This window comes from Candoia aspera, chromosome 2 (genome assembly GCF_035149785.1).
Source record: "Candoia aspera isolate rCanAsp1 chromosome 2, rCanAsp1.hap2, whole genome shotgun sequence".
Lineage (NCBI taxonomy): Eukaryota > Metazoa > Chordata > Lepidosauria > Squamata > Boidae > Candoia > Candoia aspera.
The window spans coordinates 54,741,269-54,755,477 of record NC_086154.1 but is presented as its reverse complement, the minus strand read 5'-3'; the positions used below and the strand labels follow the sequence as shown (position 1 = coordinate 54,755,477).

The window sequence follows — 14,209 nt, the reverse complement described above, 5'->3', positions numbered from 1 at the left end:
TTAAAAACGAACAGAAGAGAATGGACATTGATGGATCAAAGAACAGTCCCCTTTCTCCACCTATCTACACCAATAGGAACTGTAGAGATTTTTAAAGCATAGAAACCGTGTTGCTATATGCCCAGGAAAGTAGTGATTCATCTTCTCTTTCTCATATGCATACCCAGAAACACAGTGATGGAATATGAGAGGATAAAATAAGTGCAGATATAATGGGCCCTATTCTTTGATACGCCTTAATTTGCATAATTGAAAGTCACAATGAAAGTTGTTTTATATACGATACATGAAAATAGAGATTTCTGTCCTACATTGGTTTGAATAAAGTTATGGATAGCAGATAAAATTGTTCTAGCCAACATGTGCCTGATAGCTGTGAAGTAGACACATTGTCAGGAAGTCCCATTTTTGTGGGGCGTCCTAGGATGTTTCCTCAGCGTTATGAGAGAGAAGAGCCAACAGGCAAATAGTCTGCAGAATACAAGGGGAGTTAGTTTAGTCATAAGCAAAATATCAGTCTTGTTGGGCTAAATCCAACTTTGTCTAGGTCATTTGTGCAGGCTAGAGAGTCCATACAATTTGCTGTCTCCTCATGATCTAATTAACTGGGGCATATAAACAGGTCCAATAATGTAGCTTTTACTGCTTTCCCAGAAGAAGCAACTAATTAAACTTGTGCAATAATTATTCTTTGACAATAATAAGTACAGATCTGTTTTATCTTTTTACCTTTAGTTATAGTGAATTACTTTTTTCCAGCTTTTAAAACTAAAAGATATATAGAGTTAATTATTCGGAATTTCACCATGGTCCATTCACAGCAGTCTCTTAACATGGATTCTTAAAAATTGCCTCTATTGGAGAGTGTATATTGATCCTGGATTAGAATAGTTTAAGCTATTTAATTCTAATTTAAGAGTATTAATTTATTCAGGTAAGTAAGCATTTCTTAATATTAAGGATGCAAGTCCTTTGAGCCAAACTCATTTCACAGTGCATGGCATTCATTCATGTGTCCCTTTGAATAAATTAGCTTTCCTACTGTAATTCGAGTAATAAAAAAGATGAGTCATGAATCAAGCATAAAATATAGTGCAAGATATACCTTGATTAATGTGGTTCATATTGACGACATCTAAATATATTGTATGTTTAGTTCCACTCATGTACTGTAGTTGAGTTTTCAGATGTTCTCTTCATAATAGCAGCCCCTTAAGTTTTTGGACAAGCCACAGTGTAAGCATCTAGCGATGTAGCACAAAGAACTATTGTCATTGGTTTAGGTATCAAGAACATAACCTATAATGGGCCAGCACTCCTTACCTCATTTTAGATGCTATATTGCTTACTTAATAACCAAATACACATAAGGTTTTTTTTTATCGCAAACACAAACTTCTGTTGTCACCTCTTTAAGAACATCAAGAGTGCTTATAACATTTTTTTTCCATTTTCCAGAAGGGAGAGTAGCTGGATTGTGAGCTGAATGTAGGTCTAACTAAAAATAACTCCCACAAAATGTAATCCCATGTTCATACCACACTATTTTGCAGGAATTCTTTTGCCTGTGTTTGAGAGGTAAACATTTTGGAGAAGAGCTTAGTGGCTCAGATAAGATTAATTCATACTAAAGACTGCTCATGTCAGAGGCACTTGGTATCTGAACCAAACTTGCTATCCAATAGTTAGAGAATATTTGCAGGTTTCCTGGATTGAATGGCAGTTTAGACATTCCTTTCTCTGGGGAAGCATCTGAGACTCGAAAGGAGGTTCCCTAACTGCTCCACCCCCCAGCAAATGCTTGGGGAGTTAGAGGTATCCTTAAAGGGACCATGCATGTCCAGGGGACAGAGAGCAAATGATGACCAGTGTGTGACAATATAATCATGCAAAGTCCTCTTCTTATGAATGCAAGACATAATTGTGGCATTTACATGATTACATCATCCCACATGAGTTGTCAGTTTGGTATCAATGCAGTTTGCTGTGGACACCATTGATGTCAACTTTGGTAAAAGGGAGTGAAGGGGATTAAAGTGGTCCCACGTTGTGTATTTGTGGCACAAAGGCATGCTTTCAAGACTATATATCCTCTATGAACTTTGAAAGGATTCCATAATCTTTCTCCCCTGGCCATTCTGACCCCCTTCCCATTCAAAATTCAATGTGAAAAATTCAAGCTACCTGAAGACTTACTTTTTCATGAGTTTTGATATTACTCTTATTATTGTTCGCTTTTTTATCTTAAAATTGGTATAATTTATTTGTGTTATTTATTTATTTATTCAATTTATTCAAATTTATTCAATTTCTATAGCTGCCCATCTCAGACAAGTGACTTTGGGCAGCAAACAATCATAATACCAATACAAATGTTATATATATATATATATATATATATATATATACATACATACATACATACATACATACATACACATACATACACACACACACACACACACACACACACACATACACATACATACATATATATATATACATACATACATACACACACACACACACACACACATATACATACATACACACACACACATATACATACACACACAGACAATATACACACACAAACACATATACATACATACACACACACAGACAGTATACACACACACACACATACACACACAAACATAAAAGCTGAGAAAATTATAACCTTAGGTATCAATATAGCCAGGAAACCGGGCCCCTTAACACATTCAGGGCCCCAGGCCTGGGTACATAACCAGGTCTTCAAGGCCGTATGAAAGGCCAACAGGGTGGGGGACATCCTGATCTCTGGAGGGAGAATGTAAGTGGAGAGAGAACACACTGCATGGGTAAGGTGTATAATGCTTGGAAAGAGAATTGATGCATAGTGGATGGGACCATTTTGGTTTTTTATCTTTTTTTTTTTTTGCTTTGATTTGATAGGAGGAGTTTGATTTTTTTTTTGATTTTTTTAATGATGCCACCCTATTGTAATACTTACACTACAGTTTTTGTCTCAGAATGGTAAGAGATGTCTCTGACTTTTAGCAAATCTTTGAAGAGTGAAGAAAAAAAAAAGGGTTGTAGTATTGCCTGAAGCCCTTGGGCCTCAAGTTGCCCTTTCACAGATAGCTCTTTTACTTGTTAAAAATGCTTTCCATGCAATTGCTTTTTGTAACTTTAATAGCCACTCTATAGAAAGAAACATTAGTATTACCCCTTTTATTGCCTAAGTGAAGTTTAAGAGAAAGACATACCCAAGGCCACATGATGATTCAAAGGCAATACAAAATCTGTTGTCAATTCTACCTTGGAGTTCTATGGAGGCAGCTGCCACAGCTGAAAGATATGGGTGCCAAATTAATCCTCTTTTAAATTACCTTACCTTATTTAGCTAGGGTAGATACTGTTTTCTGTCTCAAACACCAAGTTATGTGTGCCTGATCTGAGAAGCTGGAAATGGTCTATAAACAGGAAACACTTTCACAACACAAATTTTTAATCCAGAAAATCCCAGATAGATTAAACCTTTTTTCTTTTTCTTGTAGTTAAAAACTATGGGAAGTTATGTTTGCAAATGTTCATCTTATAGAAATTAATCTGTTCACTGGAAGAAAGTGATTATGGTATTAATAAATCAACAGGTGTATTATTATATTCTTCCCCAGTCTGGTGCCTTCCAGTTTGGTTGGTCAACTCCCATCGACCAGCATGTGCAGCTCTGTTGGCCAGTGATTATAGGAGCTGAGATCCAGTATATCCCAAGAGAATCACGTTTGAAAGACTGCTCTATCAGATATACTATTATACAATCCTATAAACACTAAGCTGTGATTGAAAGATAGAAAGAACATATCTGGGGACAGACATACTGTACATAGAATTACATTGTCAAGTTATTCTAAAGTATATCATTTATAATATGAAACTGGAAGTGTTTTAATATTTTTTTCCTTCCTATGTGAATAAAATGGATCTCCTGATAGATATAAAGATAATTAATGTCTGCAGATGCAGTGTGCCTGAATGGCTTGAATTTATAGCATTATGTGGCAGAGCCAGCACAGTCCAAGGACACCAGAAAAATGTGCCCACCACACATTCTTCTTAAACCACAAATCTCCTATTATAAATCAACTCAGCAGTGGTGATGTTACATAATTCTCTTTTGCATAGAACCTGTGCACTGTAAACCTTTCATTATTTTTGACTCTGGAGATTGAAATGATTTTTGTGCAAGCAGCTGAATATTACTATAAAATACAACTCCTGTCAGTTGCAAAGTTATGTCCATTCCTCAAGCAACTTGTCTCATTCTTTCCTCCATTACAGATCGAAGTAGTCAATACTTTCAAGAGTGGCACTTCCTTTCAGGGAGCTCTCAGGAGACAATCCTCCGTCACAAGCCAGAACCAGGATGTAACCAATATTTCTAGCCCTAGCCACGTTTCGTTATCCAATGCTCTTTCCTCTCCTACCAGCACACCTGCTGCGGCGGCTGGGCGTGAGTGTGTATTCTTAATGCATCTGCATATTGAGATGCTAATTTATCTAGCAGTCACACGACTGAACCACTGTGCTCTTTCCCATCTCTTCCATTCTAAAATGAGTTGTATAGTTTTGCACACCACAGTGGCATTTTGGTACACTACTTTCTACAGGTCTTCATTTCCACTGCTAAATTGTGTCTTGTCTGTAACTACTTTCCATGGAATAAATACCAATTTTCTCCTATAATGAATAGGTCTGTTCTTCGCATGTTCATATTTCTTCTTTGACTGCACCAATTTCTTTTACATTTCTCCAGGAATGCTTCAGATTGTTGTATTTTGAGCTTGATTTTTTCATAGCAGCACAATAGTAGGAACATACATAACATCTAAGCTATTTAAAACTTCCTAAATTTATTATTAACCAAAGTTATTTAATTCTACTTTGATTGAAACTTAGTACTCAATATCCCAGGCTAGTTACATAATCTAAACATTTACAAAGAGCTACCTATCACATACATATGTAAAGAATTTCCGCATATCTCCAAAACCAGTGAAAAGTAAATTATTACTTACTACAGGTTGGGCAAAGCTGAAGCAATATGTACACAAAGGACTCTTTTTTTTCTTTGCTGCCTTTGCTATGTCCACTTAGAGTTTTAGTATCAAATATCACCTGACAGAGCCTTCAGCTAAGTCACGCCCCCTTTGGTCAGATGATCTGGAGATGGAAATGACGTATGAGAAGTCTTGGTCCTGTGTAATACTCTAAAGCCTTTTTTAGTGTTCTTTTCAAAAATTCTTGCGCAGGAGCCAGACTTCCCTAAGACAAAGGCAGCAAAGAAAGGAAGAATTCTGATTTTTCCCATCTCTCCATTTTACCAAATGAGTACCAATGCAGGGAATAAAGAATCTTTTTCATCTTCAGAGGCTTAATTTTTTTTAATCTACTCCATTATACTTGATGATTTGCTTCAAAGACCTCAATAGGACAGTATTCCAGAGATTATATTAATAGGGCAATCCTATGCATGTTTACTGAGCAATAAGTCCAGTAGAGTTCAGAGGACTTACTCTGTGGTATGCCTGATAGGACTGCACTTTGAGTAATAATTAAATATATACAGTATATTTAAACTTCTATAATGTTTTAAACTGATCCTAGCTTTAAATAAACTATAATATCTAGAATGTTCTATTTGGCATAAGCAAAATACCATAATGTTCATTGGAACTTTTTAAAACAATTGGTTAACATAGGCTGCAGAGTCTTCTCTTTTGGATATTATTTTATAATATTAGCAGAACACAGATAGCTAATACACATTGATATGTGAAAGCTGTAGTTGGCTTCTGTTAAGCATGGCTCCATACATATCATGGCTGGAATCCAGTGAACCTTTCCTGAAGAATGACCCGTTTTTCCCTAAAAAGAAGGTGTTGAAGGAAGTTCTTCACCTTCCATTGGTCTGCAGAGGGTTGAGGGACTTCACAGGAGAATAAAAGAGTAGAAAAGCCCTGTCACAGGGGCAGTAATCCACTGGAGTGACCTTGGAGTTCCTTCCCTGCATCATAAAAAAAGAGTTTAAGCTACTTTAAGCTACAGCATATGTCATTAAAGAAAATAGAAATACTGCTTGTATGCAGCTATCTGGTAATATACTCCAGGGTTCATTTTTATTTTTTTAAAAAAGGGAAAAGAAACAGAAACTGCATGTTCTGTCTTGGCACACTAATGCCACTGTTTTTGATACACTTGCTGCATTGGCATTGGAGACTAACTCTACCCAGAGGCTCAGAGCATCCATAAAATATCTTACATATCTTGCATCTTTCATTTAATCTCATTTACCACTCTATTCTAACATTTAAAACAAATATGCTATTAGTTTTCAACATTGTATTGAAAAGTATCACTTTGTAAAGAATGGTTTATATTATAATACCTTTTTTAAAAAAAAGATATGAAATCCTATATGATAATCCAAATTATTTTAATTAAGTTGTTGATTATGCAAAGGCATATTGTGATTTGTGATATCAGAGACTGAAGTTACATGAACCTGAATTTTGGTTTTGATAGAATTCAAATATGCTGCTACTCTGACTGCTGCCTAATTAGAAAGCAGTTTAAAAAGAAGAAAAATAATCCTGATTCATGGGCAAAATAAAATAAATGTGTTTTATCCAAATAAAATAAATGTGTTTTATCCAATAGAGAGACTGAGTTGAAGGTAGATTTTCATGATAGGATGCCCATTTTTATCCTCCCCAATGATCCTCTGCCTGTGACCATTCATTTCCTTCCCTCCTCCCTCCATCCCTCCCTCCCTTCCTTCCTTCCTTCCTTCCTTCCTTCCTTCCTTCCTTCCTTCCTTCCTTCCTTCCTTCCTCTACCACCACCACCTTCTTGATATACAACCCAAATGTAGATCAGCCTTTCCCAGCTTAGGACTCTCCAGCCACGTGGCTGAACTCTGGCAGCTACATCCCACCTTGGAAAATAGGGTATATTTGAATATATTCACATAACCTGATTCCCACAACTACGTTCCTGTTTTCATTAGGAGAAATTGGAAAGGAATTTTGTGTAAATACAAATGATGTGTATGAGCACATGCCAGATCACATCTGGCATAATACATTCAATATTTGTGCACATATCATTGCAGAATTTCTAGGAAAAGGAAAAAAGAAAACCTGGGTGAGTATGCAAACTATCCCTATCTTAGGGATTTTGGGAAACTATCTTACGACCCAGGGTACTAAATACTATCTCTGTTATAGGTACATTATCTTTATTAGGGGCGTGCTTGCTCTGAAAATGATTTGAAAGAACTGCTTTGTACTTCACATGACTGTGAGCAGAGCACCTCTCTTCTGATAATGAAAGCAGTCTCAACTTTTTTTCAGGTTTCTGCTCAAGGAGTCCGCTCATTCATGTGATTCTTAAAGCAGCAGCATCTTTGTTTTCAGCCTTGCACACAAACCCAAGAAAGGATGCGGCTGCTTTAATTAGTAGCGGAAAGCTGCTGTGCTTACCCAGAGACTCACATGAGGCCTAGAAACCTCTGAAAGTTCTTTTCAAAGCATGCACAACCCCAATAGTTATATCTGGCATTATCTTTTTTCTGTTCTTGTAAAGCATGATCAGAACATTTAAAATATGGGAGATTGTTTCCCAAACAAGGGCCGTTTTCTTGAACAAGCACATCCTTGTCATCAAGCCTGCTTATGTGTTTTGGTGGATTGGCTTGAGAAAGTGTCACCCCGATCCAGGACCTGCCTCCCACGCAGCTAAGTTGGCAGCTACTTTTCTTGGCAGACGTGGCACATAACAGTATCAGGCCTGCTGCGTTCCCCTGAAGGACGGAACTGTGTATGTCGACCTTCATTCTTTTCTCTTGAAGGACAAGTACAAGTGTCGAACAGCCCATGCTGTCCCCTCTAAAATAATTTGCACATTAAAAGATTTTATCTTTTGCTGGTATTGAAATTTCTGCAGCCAGTCGACTTTGTTTCTGCATGTGGAATGGATAGCAATGACACCTTGTAAGGCACTAAAATACCTTGGGCTGGCTCTACCATGTGACCAAATTTCAGCAACTCTCTCGAATGCATCTTTGTGGTGATGCTGGTTGACATAAGTAATTGTTCTCTATCAGGATATGCCCAAAGTGTTCAGGCTGCTAGCAAGATTGAAATGGTCCTCAGTATTCTTAATATGCTGAACATGTCCCAGAAGAAGGGGAAATCATAATTAATTAATTCAACCTCAGTCTTGCCTTTGCATAATTGCAACTTCAACTAAGAATAGCAACGACTCCCTTTGAGTTAGTATCTCTCTGCAAAACTGACTTTACATTTACGATCAGCTCTTCTTGGTGTAGGCCTTTCAGTAGAAATGAAATACTTGCTTTTGCAGTGCCCTACACTCTGCTTTCTGAATATTCAATGTGTTTGTTTTCCTAGAGGGCTAGAGACCCCTGGACAAAAGGGTTCAGCAGGAGAGAGTGCAATAAAAAGAGGTTGTGAGTCTTTAACCTTGAGCCTGATAATGAATGTGAACCCAATTCTGGTACTTGGCTTAGATAAAGCCAGGTAAACATTCGAGTATAAGCCCATATCCTACCACTGTAGTACAACTGAAAATGGGTTATCTGCATTGAATTCTGAGGAGGGATATTCTATACTCGCCAGAATGTTTATTTTTCTTCAGATGGAGGTAAAAATCCTCAAGATCTAAAAATACCTTAGTGTTTATCCGTTCTTTGCCGAATAGAACTATTGAAGTCTTGCTTTCAGCAAAACTGAAACACTTTTCATTGCAGCAACAGAGAAGAAGGAAGTGGAAACTCAGAAGCCATGTCAGAATGTCCTGAAGTGTGGTCCCCACCCTTACCCCAGTCCTTTGTTAAAAACATTTTTCTGTTGTCTCCATTCCTGTAAGAAAATGGAGCCATGTGCCTCGCTGTTTATCATTTCCTTTTCATTAACTGTCTCCATTCCATAATTGCCATGTAGATGATACATATCTTTCTGGTGTGTTTCCATACAATATATGTGCACAGAGAGCAAGCCTACAGTTTTAAAGATGCCATTAAATCCTATTCATAATGTAATAACCTAACCTCCTGTATTTACCCTCTGAACAGGGATTTGGTTATTCTGTTGCATAAAAGTTAAATAAGTTTCTGTAGATCCTAATTTAAAGACTAGTAAATATAAAGATCTCTGGACAGGATATATTGGAATTCTGTGAGTTTCCTAGATACTGTATATGCAGAATTGCTAAATTGTGCTTCATTCCTATAGATTCACAAACTAGTTTGAAGCATGGCAACAATACATGCTTATTACTCTAAAATAGGCTAGATGCATGCTGATGCCTCTTAGTATCTTCTACACTGAAAGTCGAACTGATTTTGCCATAGCACATTATTTCTAGAAGAGAAGTCAAAAACATTTGGATTCAATTGCATACAGTTTAAAATCAACAAGAAAGCCTGCTCTGCAAGCTACAGATGATGTAGAAATGCTGCCTGCAAACTCCTTGATAACTTCATGCAGGGTCTTTCACTTTACTGCATTTCTGGCCATGTGTAAAAGGGAGATCTCTCTGATGATCCCTGCATCTACATATGGATCACTCTTGCTTGACTTCCCCCAAGCAAACTTTATTTTTGACTCTGCATTTTGAAGAGGAATAATACAAAATGTTTTCTTCGAAAAGGAGAAATACAGATGGGCTCCCATGGGCTAAATGCAACCCAGACCCATAGTAGCCTCTTGAGAGACTCCTGAGGTCACATCACTGATACAGCAGTGGTGGCAGAGTGGAGAAAAAAGTCTCACTCTCTCTTTTTGCAAACTGAAAAGTAATTGTGTTAAAAATGAGGTAAACTAAATCCACCAAATCTTAAACTTTTAACTCCCATCCCATATTTTCCAGTGTCATTATTTCATTGCTATGTCTTCTATAACTTGAATTCTGAGGGGAAAAAAATGGGGCAAATATGTAGCCCCCGTCTGCAAAAAGGTTTTCTCCTGTTCTAATCAAATGAAGTGTAATAACAGAGGAATAATATTTCTGGAATTGTACATAAGGAAGATTTATGTGATCAATTACAAACTCTGTCCTTTAACAGGCTAGTGATGTGGTCCAGTAGACTGGGTAGATTTGAAATTGGTTGGCCAAGAAGGTGTTCACTGGATGATCTTGGATGATCTTTCTTAATCATTGTTCCCAATGCATATAGCAAGTATACTAATAACCCTCATAGTGATAATGAGTTTTGAGTTCTTATATCCTAATAATACAAATAGCCTGTGAGGTGGTCTTATATCTAATATACAGTATATATAATGTAATCCTGAATGTTTATAATTGTCCTACGACTCAGGACCACATTCTTTGAAACAGAGTTTGTCTCTGGATGAATTACAAGCAAATGAATTTCTTTTGAAATTATTTGTGCAAAAGACCCAGAATTAAAAAATTAGAATTTAAATAGAATTAATTTCTATTCTTCCAATAAGTTGAGTAGAGTCCTTGGTGCTCTCTGAGCCTTGCTGTTTTCTTGCAGACGTTTCATTGCCAGACTAGGCAACATCTTCAGTGCAAAGAGGGAGTGGGCCTTGCTCTCAGTGAGAGCAAGGCCCACTCCGCTTTGCACTGAAGATGTTGCCTAGTCTGGCAATGAAACGTCTGCAAGAAAACAACAAGGCTCAGAGAGCACCAAGGACTCCACAGTTCAACCCTGAGCTACAAATATTTGCTTCAAATGTTAAGTAGAGTTCTGTAGAAATGTAACATTGGGATAAAAAGTGTAACTGGCCAGGCATATTTCCTTTCTCAGCATGTTTTTCTTCCTCCCCAGGATGAGTTTCCTATCATACTGGCTATTTTCTATTTCAGAGTTCAGTGGCCAGAGTAAGAAGTAGTTAAATGCACACTCTGTTTCTCTTACCATAAATACTTGAACAAGGGAGGATTTCAAAGAAGGACCTAAGGGACCATGAAATGTTTCCCAGAAGAGCATCCCAATACATAAATTAAGTGAAGTACTACCTTCACTCTCAATTGCAGATGTAGTTGGCCAAGGGAAAAAAATGTTTTAACCAGATGGCACTTATATGCAAGATTGAAAGGACAACAAGAAAATGGAAATGTGCTTGAAATATTGTGTGTCTGCAGCAACCAACTTTGAAGAGTTGTCCTGAAGACTCCAAGATTCACAAAAAGAACTTTGAGGGAATTAGAAACCTTTGTGTGAGAGGGGGGAAAGTTTGCTTTCCCCCTCCTCTTCTCATTTTGGCTTAACCGTAATAACAGTAGTTCAGTCCCAAAAAATCACTGGCTAGTAAAGTTCTAGATGCAATTAGAACTAAATTTAGAAGCTACTGATGCGATTTCAGTTTTTCTGAGAGAAGTTCTTCCTAATCTGTTTAGGACTTCATTTTAAGGCAGGGGTCTGCAACATTTGAAGAGAGGAATCAGGAACTCTAACCACAAAAGGGTTTCCAGATCCTATGATGCCACTGGAAGACTGGATTTTTGATCTCTAAGATAGTTTGAGTTGCATTCCCCTCACAGCTTTAACACCTGCCAGCCTGCAGAGTGGTAGCAATGACCTTGCCCAGGGCATGTCCAGGTCTTATTCACCCTGTAATTAAGGGCCAAGCAAAATGCCCAGCAGCCACAGAATTCATTTATAATCATGATACATTTCTCAGCAGTGCACATATTTTACCATTCTTTTTTTTCCTTGATGGTTTTTTTCCTTCAAGAAATGCCACTTTTCTCTTTGGTAGCACTGAGTAGAAGGAGACACCTAAAACGCTCTCTTCTTTCAAGAAGAACAGCCCAACAACAGACGGTCAGCTCCCGCCTCAGATGTCTGCAGACGTAGTAAATTGGTCTGCCATGCTGCCATACTGTTATATTTATTGAAGCCTACTGCTCAATTTTCTCATCTTCTTAGGAAGGAAAAAGCAGGAAAATACACTGACACAATTAAATGGTCATAGTTCATGAACTGCAGAACTGACATAAAAACGTACCTTTACCAGCTTGCCTTTATGAGTCATATTCGCATGGGTTACATAAAATACCAATGAAGTAATCTGATGTTTGATAATTCCAGTATATGAAACTTAATAATCACAATATAATAAATTACTGAATTAATAAGGATTTTTTTAAAAAAATGGCTAGAACATTGGGTTTATACTCGAGTGTTTACCTCACATATGCATGAAGGATAAACAAAAGTTGATCAACAGTTTCATGTTCACATTATCCAGGCTTTCAAGCGTAGTCGTTGTGTGCCAGTTAGCTGTGTTTACGTGATAACCAACTTTTTCCTTGCATGTTTTTGCCCCAGTATCTTGTCTGCTTGGCTTCTTTTTTTTGTTGTTGCTGTGCTCCTGGCTGCTTCATTTAGATCTTGCTTTCTTCCCCCCCCCCCAAAAAAAGATGGTTGTTGTTTTGGGGGGTTCTTACATTTGGCTCCTGTGTTTGTCTCTCATACTTTTCCATCCAACTGTGTCTGTGTTTTGTGCTTTCTTGTTTGAGATATGCAGTTTGTTTTGTCTTATACTTTTCTGTACAAAGGAATACTGTATGTTTTTTTTAAAAAACCAAGGCTTTCCTACTTACTCACTGCAAAATGATAAAGATGCATGGTACTACATTTGCTTTGGAATTAACGTGGCTTGTCTTTTACTAGGAATGTACCACATGAGTGGATTTCGCTTTCTTTAACCAGCGCTTCCCATCAGTTCTGGGAACAGGTCTGATGGCTTTAAACTCATATGGTCTTAACATTGCAGATCATACAGACGCTCAAAATGTACAAAGCTGAGCCTCTTGTTTATGCCTTTAGAATCCAGAGACTGAACTACAGCTGCCTGTATGCCCTAACCATACATCACATTTTTTCACCTGACATCCCTTCCCCCAAGAATTGACATCACTGTGTGGTGGTTGCAAAAAGCAGTTACCACTGACATCTCTCATCTTTTTCCTTCTCCCAGATCCGCGTCGTGAAGGCATTCCGTAGCTCTCTCTATGAAGGTTTGGAAAAACCGGAATCTAGAATCTCCATTCACAACTTTATGACTCATCCTGAATTTAGGATAGAAGATTCCCAGCCCCATATTCCTCTCATTGATGACACAGAACTAGAAGAAGACTCTGCCCTCAAGCAAAACCCGAGTCCCCCATCTTCCCTGAACAAGAACAATAGTGCTATTGACAGTGGGATAAACCTTACAACTGACACAAGCAAATCAGCTACCTCTTCTAGCCCAGGAAGCCCAATCCATAGCCTGGAAACATCACTTTAGCTGAAAAAGTCACTGCAAAAATATTAATATAAATAATAATAATATATGACAGAGACAAATAAGAATACTGTAAACAATGCTGGCTGAGAAACTGTTTGAATTCCTGATCACTTTGAAGAAACAGATAAATGAATGCATCATAATCACAGTGATTTTTGGAAGAATGAATGGCTGATTGACACGTTCCCCCTTTTGTCTCCTGCAGAAACAAACAAAAACAATACAAATGCTATCCTGCATGAATGTACTGCCCACTCCCACCCCCCACCTCCTTTTTAATTCCTTGAAAAGAAAAAGGAGAAGACTTATTTGAAGCTATTTATCCAATTCACCAGTTTGTGAGTTTTTTAAATGCTTGTGCGGCATGGACTCAGTTGTATAGATTAATTTAAATATTTTTTTTAAATTGCAAAGCTTAACTTGCACAGTAGATTTGCACCGGTTGGCCAGAGGAACCTAAAATGAACATTTATGAAAATATATATAGAAATATATAAATAATATATTATAACTATATATATATATATATATATATATATATATACACACACATATCTACGCTCACACATATACATATACTCATATATACTATATGTGCATGTGTGTGCACAAGTGTGTATGTATATGTGTGTGTGTGAAATATATATATATACACACACACACATGCACATATTTCTTTGTTGGCATGTTGCCTTTTTTCTGCTCAAATCATTCTATTTTAACTTATTTATGTCCTAAAAATAAAGAATGTAATTTGTTTACAGAACTGTACTTTCCTTAACTATTTGTAGGTTTAAGACAGCACTACCTGCCGAGATCATTTACAATTTGCTGTGATCTGATTTTTGCCTGACAGATTGGTGGGGTTTTAG

General features: G+C 37.3%; 1 protein-coding gene across 3 annotated transcripts in view; it reads left to right on the top strand.

Annotated features, from left to right (window-relative positions):
* The window catches only part of ATP2B2 (ATPase plasma membrane Ca2+ transporting 2), a 169,883-nt gene extending 156,081 nt beyond the window's left edge, over nt 1-13,802 (top strand). For 2 of the 3 annotated variants that reach the window (XM_063291854.1, XM_063291853.1), the window contains exon 22: nt 13,026-13,802. In XM_063291854.1, coding sequence (XP_063147924.1) covers nt 13,026-13,337 — 312 coding nt within the window. In that variant the 3' untranslated portion in view covers nt 13,338-13,802. Of the gene's footprint in view, nt 1-4,326; nt 4,414-13,025 lie in introns of all 3 variants that reach the window. The other variant, XM_063291855.1, reaches the window with a different exon arrangement.
* Nucleotides 13,803-14,209: the final 407 nt, after the last annotated feature.